Source organism: Eretmochelys imbricata, chromosome 3 (genome assembly GCF_965152235.1).
Source record: "Eretmochelys imbricata isolate rEreImb1 chromosome 3, rEreImb1.hap1, whole genome shotgun sequence".
Taxonomy (NCBI): Eukaryota; Metazoa; Chordata; order Testudines; family Cheloniidae; genus Eretmochelys; species Eretmochelys imbricata.
Genome location: NC_135574.1, coordinates 18,636,560 through 18,654,675, shown reverse-complemented (window position 1 = coordinate 18,654,675; position 18,116 = coordinate 18,636,560). Strand labels below are relative to the sequence as shown.

The 18,116-nt window shown below is 41.9% G+C and overlaps 1 protein-coding gene across 1 annotated transcript in view; it reads left to right on the top strand.

The window, feature by feature from the left end:
* KLHL29 (kelch like family member 29) overlaps positions 1 to 18,116 on the top strand; it is a 375,769-nt gene that overhangs the window by 310,146 nt on the left and 47,507 nt on the right. The window contains exons 7-8 of the mRNA XM_077812466.1: positions 12,132 to 12,330; positions 16,217 to 16,399. Of these exons, the coding sequence (XP_077668592.1) occupies positions 12,132 to 12,330; positions 16,217 to 16,399 (382 nt within the window). The remainder of the gene's footprint in view (positions 1 to 12,131; positions 12,331 to 16,216; positions 16,400 to 18,116) is intronic.

The following is an 18,116-nucleotide window of genomic DNA, read 5'->3' as shown; positions in this document are numbered from 1 at the left end:
AGCTCTGTATTTGTCAGCGTTCAGTTGACGCCTAAGGGCTTGGCATGAGCTGGCACCTGGTCTGTCAGCATCACAGGATGCTCTAACTTCATTCAGGGTATAATGGGATTGTTTCACCCAGGCTCTGTCACTGCAGATCTCTTGGTGCAGGGAACCAGTAGGTGCAAGGCACCACAGCAACTGCTTCAGTAACCAGCCAGCAAAGCCACAAAAGTGGGAGGGTCATGACCCGAGAGACCAGTTGATATGCTGGTTCAGGGCAGCCCCTGGGCAACCTCTAGGCTAGTGGGGGGTCCTATGGAGCTCCACCTACAAATTAAAATTCCGCTGGAAGGTACAGTGCAGCCCTCACTGCTGTCCTTGACCAAGGGTGAATCCTTGCAGAGGTACAGCTGGCCAGGGGTCTGCAATTTAATGGTGGAGAGTATGAAGGGCACGATCTTTAAAGCACTATATTCTATCATGTATTGTATATGGATGGTGTGTCATATGTGTGCATGGGGCTTTTTGAAGATACATTAAGACAAGGTCTTTGCCCAGAAGCACTTGCTGTGTAATTCATAAAGTTGACATAGTAAGTAAAGGCATCGACCCATGGGAAGGCAGGTATCATGGTTACAGAGTGAGCTGTGTTTTAGATCCCTTTTTCTCCTTCTAAAGTGTATGGAACCCTTTGGTTCAACCACACTGGGATTGGATCTCTGGGCTGCAATCTCCATGTTTCCCAAGCATGTTAATTCTGCAGGCCCAGCTCTGTTTGGCACTTGTAAGCCCTTTTCCTCAAGGAGCCTCTGGCAACAGTTGGTTAAAGTGATTCAAAAACAGCTTCTTCAAAACAAAGTATTATTATTCACCCAGAGGTACATAGCAGGCAGAGCAAAGAGGAAAACAACAAAAAGTCTATATGCCTGGTTCTTACCTGCACCTCCTTCTTTCCTTGCAAGTGCTGGGTGAGTTCTACTTAGCCCAGACATCCCTGCTCCTGGACTGTGGGGAGCAGGCTGCCTGCTGTATCTTCTCCCTCTCTGTGTGTCTCTGTCAGCATCTCTCCCTAGGCAGCTACTGGCAGCCCACTCAACCCCTCCCCCCTCTTCCTTTCTAGGCCTGAGGGGCTTTAGTGGTTTAGTATCCCCTTAGAGCCTAGACTGAGGGATGGAAATCATAAACCTAGCCAGACTGGTTGAAGGCTGGCCAGGGGCATTCCCCAATTAATAGTTCCCCCATTGTTCCCTTAAGGAGCCTTATTTCTGTCACTGTCTTGTTCCTGTTTGTTCCCCCTTCCCCTCACCCCACCCTCTGAACAGCCTCCTTTGACTGAACTCGATGCAGTCAGGCAGGATAATTTCAACTGGGTGAACTGAGGTGATATTTATATAAAAAAAAAAAAGTACATATAGCTCTTCATTCTCCACTGCAGGGAGTAAGTAGGGTGACAGCTCCAGGGAGGAAAAGCTCCTTGGAAAGCTGCTATTGCTTGTGCACTACTTTGGTTGTAATCACCAGAGTCCTCCTGTTATGTTAGCTTCTTAGGGGGAGGTATATTTTCAAAAGCACAAATGGGATTTAGTCCCCTGTTTTCACTGAAAGGGAATGAGGATCGGGTGCCTAACTGTTCTTTGTGCAGTTGAAAACCTACTCCTTGGGTATCAAATTCTTTTTAGTGTTGTTAATCCTCTTATGGCCAGCCTCAAAATGGCAGTGGGGAGCTCCTGAATGGACCTGGGCTGTGGAAAACAAGGTGAAAGGATATACCCTCGCCAGTTTTAATTCTGTAACGTGTGCCGTGTAGGAGTCTTACGGTGCTATATAAAAAGAGCTGTACTGCTTTACAGAAAACAGCATCTGAGATGTGCTACAAAGGGAGAGTAACAGAGCTTTCAAAGGTCACCGATCCATCTACATAAGACAGATAGTGAGCTCGAATAATGAACTATTTATTAAACTAGTATTTGGTAAATAACTGTACCCCAGTGCTTTGAAAAGGTATGTCAACTGCTTATGGCAACATTTACATAACTATTTCAGCCCTGCTAGTAATGCAGTGGCATAAAAGCAATCTAACTGAGAAAAATGGCATTTGATGTCAGGTTCCTGAATGGCTAGGTAATTTCCTGTGGCAGTGAAAGCAGACCACTGGTTGAAGGAATTCCTTTTACTTCTCACTGGTTGGAAAGTCCGCAACAGACTGACACATCTACAAAAGATGGATTTGCTGGTTTTCTATTTATTTCTCTTCCAGGCTGATTGAGGACACAGTAAGGTTTATCGTGGTAGTTATTCCTTTTAATCTTAGTTTACCTCTGGGGTGATCATACAAAATACGTATTGCACAATGAGGCACTATCATGTGAAAAGCATCATGGTGTAGTGGTTGGAGCACAGGCAGGGCTTGGTGCCAGAAACTCTTGTGCTCTAATCCTAGTTTAGCCGTAATCTCACTGTTTGGTCTTGGGTAAGTCAGTTTACCTACGTCCACTTTCCTCTCTGTGAAATGTGGGGGGGGGAGGGGGGGAAGGGAAATACCTATTATATGGAGTGTTGACAGGATCTACTAGATACTGGGCCTGATCCTCAACTAATGCAAACCAGTGTTGCTGGGCTAACAGTCAATGGATTTATGTCAATATTACTCAAGTTGAAGATCTGGCCCAATATCTATTCAAGATGTTGAAGATCTAAAGTAGTAAATTTATTATCTGACCAGAGTGCCATATGCTATGTCACCTTTCTCTGTGATCCATACAGACATGATAGTGTACCCTTTTTAAAAAAATACTGTTTAACATCAAAATGAAATGTCTTACCCATAAAAAAATTAATGAGCTCTCTATGAACTTATGTCCTCAGAGAAAGCTCTGTCTAAATAGTATCTTAATGGCACCTGAGAACCAGAGATTTGTAGACAAATTGAAGGTAATTTAGAGAAGAACAAAACAAATGATTAAAGGACTAGAGGAATTGATTTTGAAGGAAAGATTAAAAGGATTGAATATGGTTGACTTGGTCTAACAATAGCTAAAGGGGGATAACTGTCTACAAGTATTTGAAGAGGAAAGGAGAGGAATTACCTAGGGTGGTGCAAGGCAGCATAACTACTGCAGGGGCAATGGGATAAAATTGAAGCAAAGCAAATGCAGGCTGAATGAACACCGTGCACACCGGTAAGTTTAGTACCTAGGAGTGATGGAAAGGGAAGATGATGTGGAGAAGGAAAAGTGGCATTATGTCAAAAGTTATAAATGCCACTGAACTACCTTTAGCCAATTAAAGAGAATGGCAATAAAATGCCTTCGGTTAGGATGCAGAGAATGACAAAGAAGAAACAGTAGATTTCTGGAAGGAAGGAAAATGGGCAACTCTCAAGTTGTTTGGATACCATACTCGTGGGGAATTTCAAAGACCCAGCTAACACATAGAGTCAAACATGCAGCATCAGAAAGGTTCCATAGTTATGAAGAAGGCCAGCTTAATCCAGAAAGTATCAAAAACACTCTGAGCCTTTTCCTTAGCAATGGGTAGAAAATTATGGGAAAACTCAAAATGATGACATTCAGTACCAGGAAGGTACTTAAATTCATCATAGTAAGAAATTAATTCACTGAACAATGCAGTTCAAGAGTGTTAGGCTTCAGGAAAGCAAATATGGACTAAGTATGAAACGAAGGTTGGGATTTTCAAAGAAGCTGATAGGTGTTAGGCACCCAACTTCTTTTAAAATTTAATGAAATTTGAGTGCTTAGCACCTTTGGAAACCCCTTCCCTAGTGACTACAATAATAGCAGAATGCATTGAAAGCCTCCCCCTTGGAAAGCAGAAGAGTCCTAATAGATGCCATAATTGCAGTGCAACAAACTCCAATTTCTCTGAAAGTGAAGAGTGCAAGGAATGAGATGTAATCATTGTGTCTTCACATGGTGACAGACTGCTCAAAGATCTGGGGTTTAAGTCCTTTTCTAGGGGGCCAAACAAACAAGAATACACACGCAGGCTTGGAGAGAGAAAAATATCAAGAGTGGGAGGAAACAGAACGAGTGAGTTAATACTAGTCCCAGGGGACATGGGGAATTAAAAAAAAAAAACATCAAGAGAAGAAGTGATACAAGAGAGAAAACAGGTCCATTAATTAATAAAGCAGGGTGAAGGTGGCGTTCTCTGTTACTCACTAATGGATGGTATACAGCATTCTTTTTTTTTTTTTAAGGGATACCATCAACTTGAAATCTAGTTTAATTTTTTTTAAAAAAAAAAAGGCTGAAAGTAGCTTTGGGAGCTGCACCTGTCCTGAAATCTCCTCTCAGTTTTTTTGTGGCTTTACCAACACATCTTCCTACTTTTAACAGTGTTTTTCTTTCTTCTGTTGCTGAGGAAACTGAATGACTCAATCCTGCAAACACATACACATGCAGTGTAGCTGTATGCATGAGATTACTTGCATTGCACGGAGTCACACACTTCTGTCAGCAGCAGAATCATGAAGGGAACTCCTGACTCCCAAGTCATCCGGTCCAAACATTAGACCACACTCCATGCTTTTCTGAATGGAAAGGGAAATGAAGTTCAGGATTGCATTATAAGTAGGAAACAATCTTTTTTATGTGTGTATCACTATGCTGTATGTGTCAGAAGTGCTCTTCCTTTTCAAAGCACATTACAAACACTATTTAATCTTGACAGCATGCCTTTGTGGTGCATATGTGTGTGCACAGATGTATACGTGGGTGTATATTTATAACCGGAACAAATGAAGTGCCAATCACTGGTTGTTGTATCGTTTGTTACTTTCTGAGGACATTTATTTTGGTCGAGTTTAGTCAGCAGAATAAGCCGTTTGTGATAAGAGTCTTTATTAAAATGTCTGAATGTGAAATAAAGTCTGAGTGTAATGAATTAATGATTTATCATCCTGTGTGCTTAAATATAACCTCATCACATTACATCTAGAAATACATGTTCACGTGCAGCTCCTTTTCTGCAACACTGATGACATTATGGTGTTTAGTCAGCTGTGCTGCCATAAAGATGTCATGTTAAAACTTCATTTCAGGAAGTGAGGCGGGTGCTATTTTCCTCTTGCTGTGCATGGGATTTCTACATGTAGCTCCCTCCCACTGAGTCACTGTGTGAGTCCAGGGCCTGAGAACCAGACTTCATTTCAAATGTTCATCTCATTATGTTATAAGGTTTCCAGCTATAATGATACTCGAGCTTTATAGTTAGTGGATTTTCAGTTCAAAGAAATTGAACCAATGCAGACTAAACAGTAATAAATAGTAGACAAATGCTGTGCACACCAGAGATTGGAGATTTGATTTGGATTTGTCCAAACACTTATAAATATGGAAGAGATCAGTAGAAAGAGTGCATGCCCTTGATGTACCCATGGGCAATATGCATTGAAGTGGTTGCCCTGATCACCAGGTAGCACTGTGGTGCCCCAAAAATAATGAAGCTTCAAATCAGCAACTGGTGCTGCTGTCTCTGAGAGTTCTCAGAAACTCCCTTTAAACTTTCAAAGAACAGCCAGTTCCCAACTGATATTCCACTTGGACACCTGTAGTTTGCAAAGACTTGTTAGGAGTTCTAGTTCAGAATATCATGGAGGATTTCCAGCAGCAGCGGGAAGGTGGGGACAGGTCAAGACTCTTGCCTGAAACTAACCCACCGTGCCTTGTCACTCTGCCACTGGAAACTTCTTGATTTCTAGCATTCGTTTCCAGCGCAGCTCAACATGCAGTTCATCATCTGACCGCCAGTCCAGGAACCAAGGGATAACCTCTACTTTTTAAAAATGTGTGCCCCCTACAGGTCTCTGTGTGTTATTGGTGGTGCAGCATTGCTACCACCTCAGAGTCCTCTCAGAACTGTTTAACAGTACTGCTGAGTTTTTGCCACAGCTGTCAGATTAGAATTTTTTATTTTGTCTTTAAAATCCTGTTGAATTTGAACCCAGTCTCTGTGTGAGTGGGCAGAGAAATCTTTTTACGGCTGTGGTGTATTAATCTTCTTAGTCTCTGTGATGAATCGAATGTATTCCTAGTTTAGTTTTAAAATGTTAAAAAATAGTCTCTTAGAATTATGCATAAATAGCTGAAACAGCAGTTTCTTGGACTAAAAACCTATCTTAATACGGATAATCTTACTTCTGTATTTGTACTTCTAACTAAAATATGTTTCTTTAGGCAGCTAGCACAAAGGGTCTTTTATATGAAAGAATAGTAAAACAGAGAGAGATGAGCTATAAGGCATCAGGGGAAACATTATTTTGACCTCTCTGGGCATTACTTCAAAAATGTCAAAAATCTTGATAGCTTTCCAGTGTAATATTTAAAGAGCAGGAAATTTGATTCTGCAACAGTAAACATATTTCCTAAAACTAGCTGTATACTGTTGTGACAATAGCCTAAGCAGAATCTGCACAGTGATACTCGTTTAAAGAATACCTATGAGGATTTTACTAGCTTGGGAATTTCAGATTAAAAAGCAATTTTTTTAAATATGATACTGAAGAGAGTTTTGAAAGTCAGCTATCCTACTAAAGCCCACTTTCTATAACCTTCTAATAAAACAGATATAATTATTAGGGGAAGAAAGGTCACAAAAAGTTTAGCAAAGTAAACATCCCCATTCAGGCCACCAAGCAGAAATGTAAATGGCATTAAAATTTTCTGTGATCCAATGGGAGAGCTGTTCTGACTGGAGAGATGGAAAAAACACATACAGAAGTTAAGTGGATAAATTATGCAGGGTTAGATATATGGATGGGACATCTCAAAGCAGCAAGAAATAATCTTGATGGTACAACAGGCAGCACCATCGCTCTGAGTCAGTACTGACCCAATAATATTTTACATGTACATAATAATTTATATCTTCACTGTACTGTGAAAACTGTAACCAGTGCATATACCATTGTAGTGCTGAGGCCTTTATGGTATCAGAGGTGCCATCCCTTTCAGAGGAGATCTTAAACACATGTCATGACCATGTGTGGTTAAATGTCCCAGAGGATAGGGCCATTAACCACAGAGGCTTGGCCAAATTCCAGATTGAGTAATTGCTTTCTGCCTACTAGAAGCCCAGTGACATACGTGCACCACTGCTCAGTATGATCTGACTGGTATAACCCTGAGCTATCCCACTGCATGCCACCTTATGGTTTGTTTCCCTCACTCACAGTGTCACATCTAAATTTAGCTTGTAAGCTCTATGGGGCAGAAACCCTGTCTGTTTTGCAAAATAAAGGTATTTTGTCCTTGGTTTTATAAATCCTTGGGGACTCAGGCTATGTGAAGAAGCTGCTGGCCAGCTCAGCTAATGAAATTGATAGCAGTCTGGCAAATGTATATGTGCCTCAGGAGCCAATCCACACCAAATCTGTCTACTCCTTCCCTCATAGCCCGTCCCCCATACTCATGAGTTGTCAAGCCAGCTCTCCTCCCTCCCTCCCTCCATCCCCCATGGAGAGCAAACTCTACAAAGAGTCAGCAGGGGGGTCTAACCTTTCATCCCTAACTGTCTGTGACTCTATGAGCCACATCCTCAGCTGGAATAAATCAGAATAGCTCCATGGATGTCAATGGAGCCACACCAGTTTACACCAGTTAAAGAGCTGTCCTGTCTGTTCCCATACTCATGCCTCATTTTTTCTTTCTATTGCAGTGATTTAATTTAAATGGTGAAGTCCTTGGAGTAGAGCCTTGTCGAAACAATGGGCTAAATGCTGAAGGGGCTGAGACGTGGTCTGCCTTGTACCACCTGAAAAAATGAATTAACAGATTCATAGAATTTAAGGCCAGAAAAGACCATTATCATATCGTAATCTAGTCTGACCTCCTGTATACAATTCTACCAAGCAACCTCCTGTGTAGAAAAATCAACTGATTGCAGGTGCAAATCTGAATATTTTGCATCTCTGACTACCCAATTTGCACTTGCATTCAGAGAGTGTGAGATGAATGCTCTAAACATTTTGTAGACACAGTTGAAGTACAGGCCCAAACTGTAAGCCCATACTTGCATCCACAAAAATGGAGGCTGCTCTTTGAAAGTTTTGCCACGTACATTTTGAAAAGTGCCCTTCACGTCTATTGTACTATTTTATTATTAATAGTAATAGTATTAATAATGTGTACAAGGAGCAAGAAAAGGAGAAAGAAAAGGAAGAAAAGCAAATAAGAGATGGTAAGAAGGTTGAAATGCTTAATAGTACTTATTCTAATCTTCAATAAAAAGGATAATGGTCACAAGATATTTAATACAATCATAGCTAACAAGGCTATGAAGCAGTCACAAGGCAGAATCAGAAAGGAATAGGCTACAGAATCCCTAGACCACTTGGATGTACTTAAATCAACAAAGCCAAATGAAACTTGCCATCGACTATAGTGCTTAAAGGAGCTAGTGCGAAAAGCCACTGGTTTATAAAAGCCTCTACCATCCTCTAGAGACAGTGAGATTATACATACTGTACAAATCCCTTGGTAAAAAAACAATGAGATTACCCATACCCTTAATGCTGGCAGTGATGAAGCAGAGCAGCAACTGTGTGTGCTCTCTTTCTCTCACACACACATACAGCTGTATTTCTGTAGCTGTTTGGGTGGGGAAAGAATAAGAGTGAAATGTGACATTAGCTTTGATATGTGACTTTAGCTTTCATGCTGATGAGAGAGAGCGACATGTTCTAATTATTATTAGCCTTCACAATGAGCCACAAGCTCAGACAGAGAAAGAGAGGGAGAGAAACACAGTTACAGTTTCTCACCAATCCAATTAAGGAAAGGTGGGCGAAAGAGAGAGTGTGCTTTGCTAATTCAGCAGCCGTTGCCTCATTTATTTGAGGAGGCATGGGGGAAGAATGCAGTATCTCTGTGGGTGGAGTCAGAAGAATTGCCTCCTGTTGCTGGAGGGGAGCTCTCCCCTAAATGTCAATTTAAGCTAAAGATGGAGACATCCTGGTGTCTAACCCCAAGTTCTCATTTAATGACATGAGTATTTGCTTGTGTTTTGTCTTACTTGTCAGTATGGCTGCTTCCTGCACAGGGTCTATTGGAGAAGCAGGAGGGGCAGCTTTCTGATGAACCAGGATTCTTGGGAAGATTGTTTGGCCTGCCTTAGCTGTAGACGTATGCATATTCCAATTTCTCCATTACTTAAACTATTATTTAGCTATTCATTTTAGTTCATTACAGCATGGGATGATCATCCCCGTTAGAGACTCACTGGCTAAACTTTGATGTCCCCATCAATATCTTCATTATTCCTGGTGTCCTGATTCTGCATTTCATCTTGGCTCCTCTGTAAGGTTAAACTCCCCCAGACTTCTTAAAAAAGGCACTTCCTGAAATCGGAGCTTTGCCTCCCACTGCCATATGTCGACTGTGCTCCCTCTCCCACAAGTGAGCATCATTTTAATGGCATTAAGATGTCTGCAGCCAAGTCCCTGACATTTGTGACTCTCAGGAAAGGACAGAACTTTTTTTTCCCCTCTACAATACATTTTAGTAGAGGAAAGAGTCACGGAAGAATCTTTTATTTCACTGTATGGAACAGTGGCAGATGGCAGGGCTCAGATTCTTACCTGTGCCCAGCTACTCAACTGATGTTCTGCCAGGCAAAATTTAGGGGCACAACTGAGATCACTGAGTCTCCCTGATCCTGGGACTGCTTCTGTGGGGCCAGCCTAGAGTTTGGTATAGATTAGAGTAGTCCCAAGGCTGCTTCCCACACAAGTGGCTTTGACCCCCAAGGAGACAGATAGGAATTGCTACAGGGCAACCTGCTAAGACTGTGCCTCCTGCATGCCTCCCCACCTTTGACTTGCCCCCTAGCTGCAGGCTGTAGGACCGGTGGCATAGAACCACTTATAGATGGCTCTGTATTTACTGAGGATGCCTCCCACCCCAGAAGGAGAAAACCTGTTGTTTTCTACTCCCCTTACACCACTTCCTTGATACATGTGGATCAGCGTGACGCTCAGGATTGAACCCAAAGGGTCCTTCCTGGAAGTGTTTGGCCTTATGCAGATGAATCTCCAAAATCTCATGTTGTATTAAGGAATTCTCATGAATTAGTGGTTAGAACAAGGTAGTCAGCATTTGCTTCTGGTCATCTTCCTGTCACTCTGACGCTGGGCAAGTCACTCTAATCATTTTTGCTTCAGCTTCCCCATCTGTAAAACCTGCCTGCCTCCTGGCGTACTGTGAGGCTCACACTAATTAATGTGTGCAAAACATTTTGAGCTCTTCAGACAAAAAGGTGCTAAAGATGTTTAAAGTGTTATTATGTTATTTATTATAGTTGCGAAGTTCAGAGGTGTTACTGTGATGCAAACACACACTCATCTCTTCTCAGAAAACTGGACGTTTCAGACTTCCAAGCCCTTCCTGTTACACTGTTAAATGAAGTGATTGGATTTTGTGAAAACCTGTATTCTTCTCCCTGCCAGACTGAACCCATTTCAGTCACATCACATGCTCATTTTAACTTAGTTTATATCATCACGGTGACATGGCTCTAAGGAGGTAGGTTCGTGCAAAATCCTACTGGAAACAGATAATTGCATGTCCTTCCAAATTGATACCTGTGTTTTAAATTTATTGTAGGGAAATGGGAAGTGTTAGAAGATGTTCCTGCGATGATTATGATCACTTATCACCTAGCAGGGTGGAACCAATTGTACACAGTAGAACTTGAGAAATATTTCTAACCAACAACTGCTCACTCATCTTTCCCTTTCTCCATCCCTGTATCTCTACATTCTTCCTCCACTGAAGCTGTGACCTGATTCCCAGACACGAGAGGCACTCACACACTAAGGTGATGAAGATGGTTTAAAACAACTAACCAGACAGATGGATTCCAGCAGGGCTTTGGAGCAGAACCCGGAGCTGGAGCGTGGAGCAGCTCCGGAGCAGTGGAGCTGCAGATTTTTGCCTGGAGCTGGAGCAGAGCTGGAGCACAGCTCCAAAGCCCTGCATTCCAGAAAGTAATGAGGACTGCAGTTCAGTGGAAGTTTGGGGTGTTAAGCGCCTCTCAGGATCAACCCCTAAATCTTCAAGAATATTTCCTTGAATCTTGGCCCCAATCCCAATTGGGGCCTTTGGGTGCTCCAATAATATAAATGTTTACTAGTAACAATCATCTTTTCTGCTTTTAATAGTCACCTTTCTTTTACTGTCCTCTTCTAAATATGCAGCCATAGTTAGTTCTTATTGTCCTGATATGTTCCCTATACCCAGCTCCATAAATGCATTCTCCAACTCTTCTATCTCTCACTGTGAAGTATTCTGTGATATGCTGTAAGATAAACAGTGATTTAAAATCAGTTCTCAGTGAATGGACTCTTCATTTATCACTTGCAATTTTCTCTTCTGTGGTTTTGTTTTCCTTTAAGCAATAACCAGTGACAGACAGCTTCATTTCTTCCAATGTCCTTTGCACTACAAGGTTTATTTTATTTGTATAGAAGATGGGGTCTAGTGTGAGTATTTGTGTCGCATCCACAGGAATCTGATTTCTAGGAAAACTTTGAAGAACGTGATTTGTTTCACCAACAAATAAATCTTACTAGTTAAAAGATAGTTAACAAATTGGATGGTGTTTTTCAGTCTCCATCATAGAGGCTATTCAAACGCAAGCTGCTCATCTGCTTTTGTTTCTCACAAAATGCTAGAAAAGCCATTTGTTTTCAATGTAGCAACGAGTCTTAAATTTCAAGGTGAATTCAGGAAGCTAGGAAGATTAATGCTTGTCTTCTGTGCATAAGGTGTCATATTGAGTATAAGTTCAGAATCTGCTTTTACAACAAAATCTCTGTATAACAAGAATTGTCAGCTTTTGAAGATTGTTTTTGTCTCCATATGGGACCTCCCCCGAAAAAAAACCTTCAGAGTGGAGCAGCTAAGGGATGTGTTGTCTTTGTGCTACCTGAACAATAATGAAGGTTTGGGGAGTGTATGCAGGATCCATGAAAATCAGGACTGTGTACAGTAACACTCAGGTACTAAGGGCAGCTCAAAGTATAATATATTCCCAAGTTGGGTAATAAGGGGAAGTGTTTGTGATGGGGGAGGAGGAAACGCAGAATGGTTGAAATCAAGCACTAAGGCTCCCATGTGTTCTTTCTCCAGTATGCTGCGGAGTTGCTGGCAGTGGTCCGCCTCCCCTTCATCCATCCCAGTTATCTGCTAAACATTGTTGACAATGAGGAGTTGATAAAGTCTTCAGAGGCCTGCCGGGATCTAGTGAACGAAGCAAAACGTTATCACATGCTCCCACATGCCCGACAAGAGATGCAGACACCAAGAACCCGGCCCAGGCTATCAGCAGGTAAAGCAAAGCTAGCTTCAGAGAGAAAGCTCTGTGATCTGACATTGCCTGCAGTCCAAGACTGAATGGTTCAGACTGTCTGTAGTTTGCATAGGAAGGGAGGAGTAAATGTCGTTCCTCTTCCTTTCACCACATTTCAGTAGCACAGGTTTGGGAGCCAGGGAGTCCAGAGTGCTAATCCAAGTTCCGATTCTGTCTCCTTCTGTGTAGGGTGACCAGACATCCCGTTTTGGCTGAGACAGTCCCTTTTTTAAGCCCTGTCCCGGCCGTCCTGACTTTGTTGGCAAAAGAGGGCATTTGTCCCATTTGCTCTTGCCAAACGGATCAAGCTGGCAAGAGCAAACAGGACAAATGCCCACTTTTGTCAAAAAAGTGGGGTGCAGAGGAACGTGGGCGGGGGGCGAGTGGCAATGCCAGCCCTGTGCAGGGGAGGGGGGGCAGGGTTTCTGCTGGGGACAGGCAGGGCTCAGGCGAACAACGACGCCAATTCCAGCCTCATGCACCGGGGAAGGCAGGGCTCAGGCAAGCCGCTATCTGCCAGCCCCAGCCTTCGGGAACTATGATCACCCTATCTAGTATGTACATCATTGCTTGCCTGAGCCCTGCCTTCCCCTGCACAAGAGGGGGACTCAGGCAAGCAGCTCGGGCTAGCCCTGCAGGCAGGGGGCTAGCAGGGAGGTGTAGGTCTCAGACCAGCCACTCGCAGTGTCCCATTTTCTCTTTGAGAAATATGATCACCCTTCTTCTGTGGCATTTAGGCAAGTCACTTAAGGTCCAAAAAGCTTCCCCTCTTTTGGATTACTCTATTTTTGGGAAGCCCAGCTTTGTAGACACCTGCATCGAAATGATCAAAGTAGGGTGCCTAAAGCTAAGCACCTGAATCCATATTTAGGCACCTAAATGCGTGGTCTGATTTTCAGGAATGATTAACTTCAGTGGCAGCTCTGAGTGCTCAGCACCGAGTGAAAATAGGACTCTAAGTATTTAAAGTTGGGCACCCACAACTGGACAACACTTCTAAAAATGTGGTCCTTGTCTTCTCTGCCTCAGCTTCTCCAGGACAACAATATTTTCTTACCTTCCTCTCAGGGTATTGTGAGGATCAGTTGATTAATTATTGTAAAGCAGTTTTCACTTTCACAGAATTATGTAGATGTATTCTTATTTCAATACCACAAGTCTTAAAATATCAGATCAGGCTGTTTGTTGCATTCAAATTAAAAGGATCACACAAGATATATTATGTTTAAAACATACACACACACACAATTTATGGAGAAAGTGTTGTTTCAAGAAGCTTTCCACGTGGGGCATACATGTGGTTTTTGTCTAGCAAAAATAAAGAAGAAGCAAGTCTCCAGTGTAATAAATCAGTCTGTACCAAGGTAGTGTTAGAAAATGTCTAAATACTTGTTACTCTGAAAGTTAGTACAAATAGTATGTATCAGACAACTGCAACAAATAAGAATCAGATGTGGAAGAAATACGTGAAACTTTCCTGTGTGTTATGCTTGGTGCTTCTTCCGAGCCAGTACCATGACGAGGCTAAGCAGATTTCCTGATGTACATGGCTATTGAAGCTAGTATGGTATATGTACTGTATATCAAGCCTCATCATTTGCAGCTTGTGGAGACTGCCCAATCAAAGCACTTTTCAGAAGGAGGAAACATAGACGACTTTCAATAACAATCCACACTAAAAAGTCGTTCGCTGAAGATGGCTAATGGTCTGATGTTTGAAGATTTTTGAAAAGTGCTTATTTTATCTTTGTATATAAAATTATAGATGTAATGCAAACCTTTTATAGAAGCTTGTTGATGTGGGGAAAGTAATTCTTTTGGGATAAGGGAGAATGATTATATTTTTTAGTTCAGAGTCTAATTATATAGAACCATGTTATTTTGCATCTTGTCTACTTTTATGGATACACAAAGGATCTCCAAACACCCTTTGTGGGTCTGCTGCAGTGTGTGAGATGCCCTCTCAAGGTCATTTATTATCATCACATCACATTAGCACATCACATTAGCACATCAGATTACATTTTCTGGTATGTACTAAAAATAATGATCTCTCGTTACTAAGAAATATTTGTTTAAAACTGTGTCGTATTTTAGGTTTTTAGCTTAATAAGGGGTTGTCTGCATTACCCGCTGGATCGATGGGCAGTGATCGATCCATCGGGGGTCGATTTATCGTGTCTAGTCTAGATGTGATAAATCGACCACCGAGCACTCTCCTGTCGATTCCGGTACTCCACTGGAGTGAGAGGCACAGGTGGAGTCAGCAGGGGAGTGTCAACCTTCAACTTACCGCAGTGAAGACAACGCGGTAAGTAGATCTAAGTACGGAGACTTCAGCTACATTAGTCACGTAGCTGAAGTTGTGTAACTTAGATCGATCACACACACCCTTCCTCCTCCCCCCCCCCCCCCCCCCCAGTGTAGACCAGGCCTAAGAGAGTAAACTTTTTTTAAGAACACTTAAATATAAAAAATAAAAAATCCAGATGACGGAGGACAACAATCCAATATTCTGAGTGAATAGTACTTTGCAACAGGCCATGCTGTTTCTGCTATTACATTGAGCACTAAATCCAAAATATCTCAAGCACTTGACAGTGAGTGTTTCAGGCCAGCGGGTGTCAAGCAGTTAAAATGTGATGTACCATAGGAATCTGGGATACAGGCGGATCCTGAGTCTTGTTCAGATTTACCTCAGTCCAGGCACTAAGTAAACTGTGCGTTAAAACCTCAGTATATGGGCCCTACTAACTATGGTGGTGTGTGACCCATTCACACTAGCAGGGAATTTGGCTCACTATACACCTAAGATTAAAGGTTTTGGAAATCTCCAGCTGTGCATGTAAATCTAAATCAAGAAGCTCTTTAAGGAATGGACTGCCTCTTCGCTATGTGTTTGTACAGCACCTAGCAAAATGGAGCACTGATCCAGGACTGAGGCTCCTGGGCACAACCATATTGCACATATAACAATAATAATTAACAATAATGAGGTCTAAAACGGCGAAGTTTGTTTGGGATAAGTGTAACCCACACACTTCCTGGGTGTGGTGTTCTGTCCCACCTAGGGGCACCGAGACCACTTAGAACAAGAGATTATGAGTCTGCTCTACAGCCTTAGCTAAGAGCCAGTTGGCTTTTAGCTCATGTGGTAAAGGCTCATGCACTAAGCTCCAAACGTCCCAGGTTTGATCCTGCCCACTGAGGGCCAGGGTCTGTCAGTGTTACATAAGCACACAAGAGTATTTTGAAAAAGGGCCTCTTTGAAGGAGTGGATGGGAAACAAACTTAAATGTTGAAGAAATGCAGCCAAGAGGGATAAAGCCTAAAAGTTTTCAATACATCAGTCTATGGTGTGAGCTTACATTAATCAAGGAGAAAGCCAGGTGGCAGTTTACATGCTTAAGAGCAAATCCTGATCTCATTGAAGTCATTGTCCATCTTTTCATATAGAGGCCTTTATATTATCTTTCCCTATTATGTGGGGGTGGGGTTGTATCCAAATACAATGACTGGTACCAACCCTCCTTATTAAATCCTACTATGTTGAAATTGTATCTCCTCACTCACCATTATTACCATGTCCTCTTCACCTTCTCCCTACCCCACTCCTGTTCTATCATACAGCCTACAAAATTTTTCATAGGTGAGCCTTTAATAAGCGGCAACAATATTGAAGAAACCAAATTATAAGTGATAGGCTAGCTGCAGACTATTGGAGACCAAAAAAAGACTTGTTTTTCTAAGTGTATTTTTAATGGGGATAGAGAAATGGATTGACTGCAAAGTGCTTTTAGATAGGTTACCTCCCCAGTGAGAGACGACTCTTTCTTAGAATGTATTTTGGTTAATTGTATCCTAGGTGTGGCCGAGGTAATAGTCTTAGTGGGAGGTCGTCAGATGATTGGCATGAACCAACGAGCTTTAACGGCAGTCACTTGCTTAAATCCTCAAAACAATAAATGGTACCCATTGGCCAGCCTGCCTTTCTATGATCGGGAGTTTTTCAGCGTAGTCAGCGCTGGAGACAACATCTATCTTTCAGGTAAGCAGCATACACATTGGGAGCAGAAAAGCACTGGGTCCTCCCAAACTGTACTGTACAGTATAAGCAGGGAGGAACAGTTGCCAGTTTTATTCAACCACCCCTGGGGGAAAGGGAAAAACAAACAAATATGCTTTTATCACTCTCCATTTCACTTCAGCTCCAATTTTGTCCCAGAGCAGGCAACAGCACATTTTGCAGTTATATAGAGAATAGGTTCAACAACCATCAAACCTGTGAAAGAGGTTTCCAGGCTGTAGTAACATAGTTTAAAAAAGTGGCTGAAGTTGGGTCTAAATGGTGGGTTGCTGCATTCAAGATTGACTGAACTGCTGAATATGTGACCTACACTTAAAATGTTTGTTTACAAGAGTGTTGTTGAAATCTCTCTTTTGATAGTAGACTGTAGCCCTATAATCTTGTTAGGTTCAGTGCTCCTGAAGCCACACTCCTGAAAAGGGTTTATCTAAAAGAGTTGCCGACTACAATTTGTGCTTGAAGTATAAAAGGTGTCTGTTTGTATTAAATCATATAGTACATTTCCTTGGATCGGGGAAAAAAGCAATCTCCAGTAGGTAGTTGTAAGGATCCCCCTAGTGGTCCCTGAGTGTAAGTTTGATTATGTCTGAGAATAGAAAGGTTTCAGAGTAGCAGTCATGTTAGTCTGTATCCGCAAAAAGAAAAGAAGGACTTGTGGCACCTTAGACTAACAAATTTATTTGAGCATAAGCTTTCGTGAGCTACAGCTCACTTCATCGGATGCATCCACTGAATGCATCTGATGAAGTGAGCTGTAGCTCACAAAAGCTTATGGTCAAATAAATTGATTAGTCTCTAAGGTGCCACAAGTACTCCTTTTTTTTTCTTTTTTTTTTCTTTTTTTTTTTTGAGAATAGAAAGAATCTCAGGCAAGGAGTGGTTTGCCTGGTTTTGAATTCCCCCATCACTTCTCCTTATGCTGACTAGAGAGATGTTAGAAACCCCAGGAGCTGAATAAAAATTATTGCTACCGATTGAGACAAATCTCTTTGTTTTCCTACCAGTGTTTAGTTCCCCAGTGGAGGTCTTTGTGCAGTCCTGGCCATTTTGTTAACCTAGTTTCTATTAGGAATCCACATTGCAGAATGTGTAATAACTAGAGTTGTGCAAAAGGTTAATAATGAAACCCAACCCCCCAAAGTTTATTAGATCCCTTTCTTGTGAACCTGGTGAACCTGGGCCAGTTTATGGTATGGGTTGGAAACTATGTAAAAGTCAGGAGCCTCACATGGTTTCAGTGCAAAACTTGCTGAGTACGACTGGGTTTTTGCTTTGCTCAGATGTGAAAAAAAAGCAAATATAAAAGTAAAATAAAATAAAAACACCTGAAACTGCTGTGTTCCACAGTGGATAACACAGGAGGTTTAGTGAAATATCCTTTGGTAAAGCATTACTGAGGAAGAAGCCTGGTTTTGTCATTAAGGCATAGAACTGAGACTCTGGGTTCTGTTCCAGGCTCAATCACTGACTCCTGGTGTGGTCTTAGATAAATCACTTTGCCTTTCCCTACCTCAGTTTCCTATTCTGTAAAACAAGAATAATAATACTTACCCACTTTATGGGGTGTTGGGAAGTGAAACGCTTTGAGACCTTCAGTTAGAAAGAGCTACAGAAATATCCAGTATTATTAGTGTACTGCTTGATCATTTTAAACTCTTTGGCAGTGCTTATAACACTG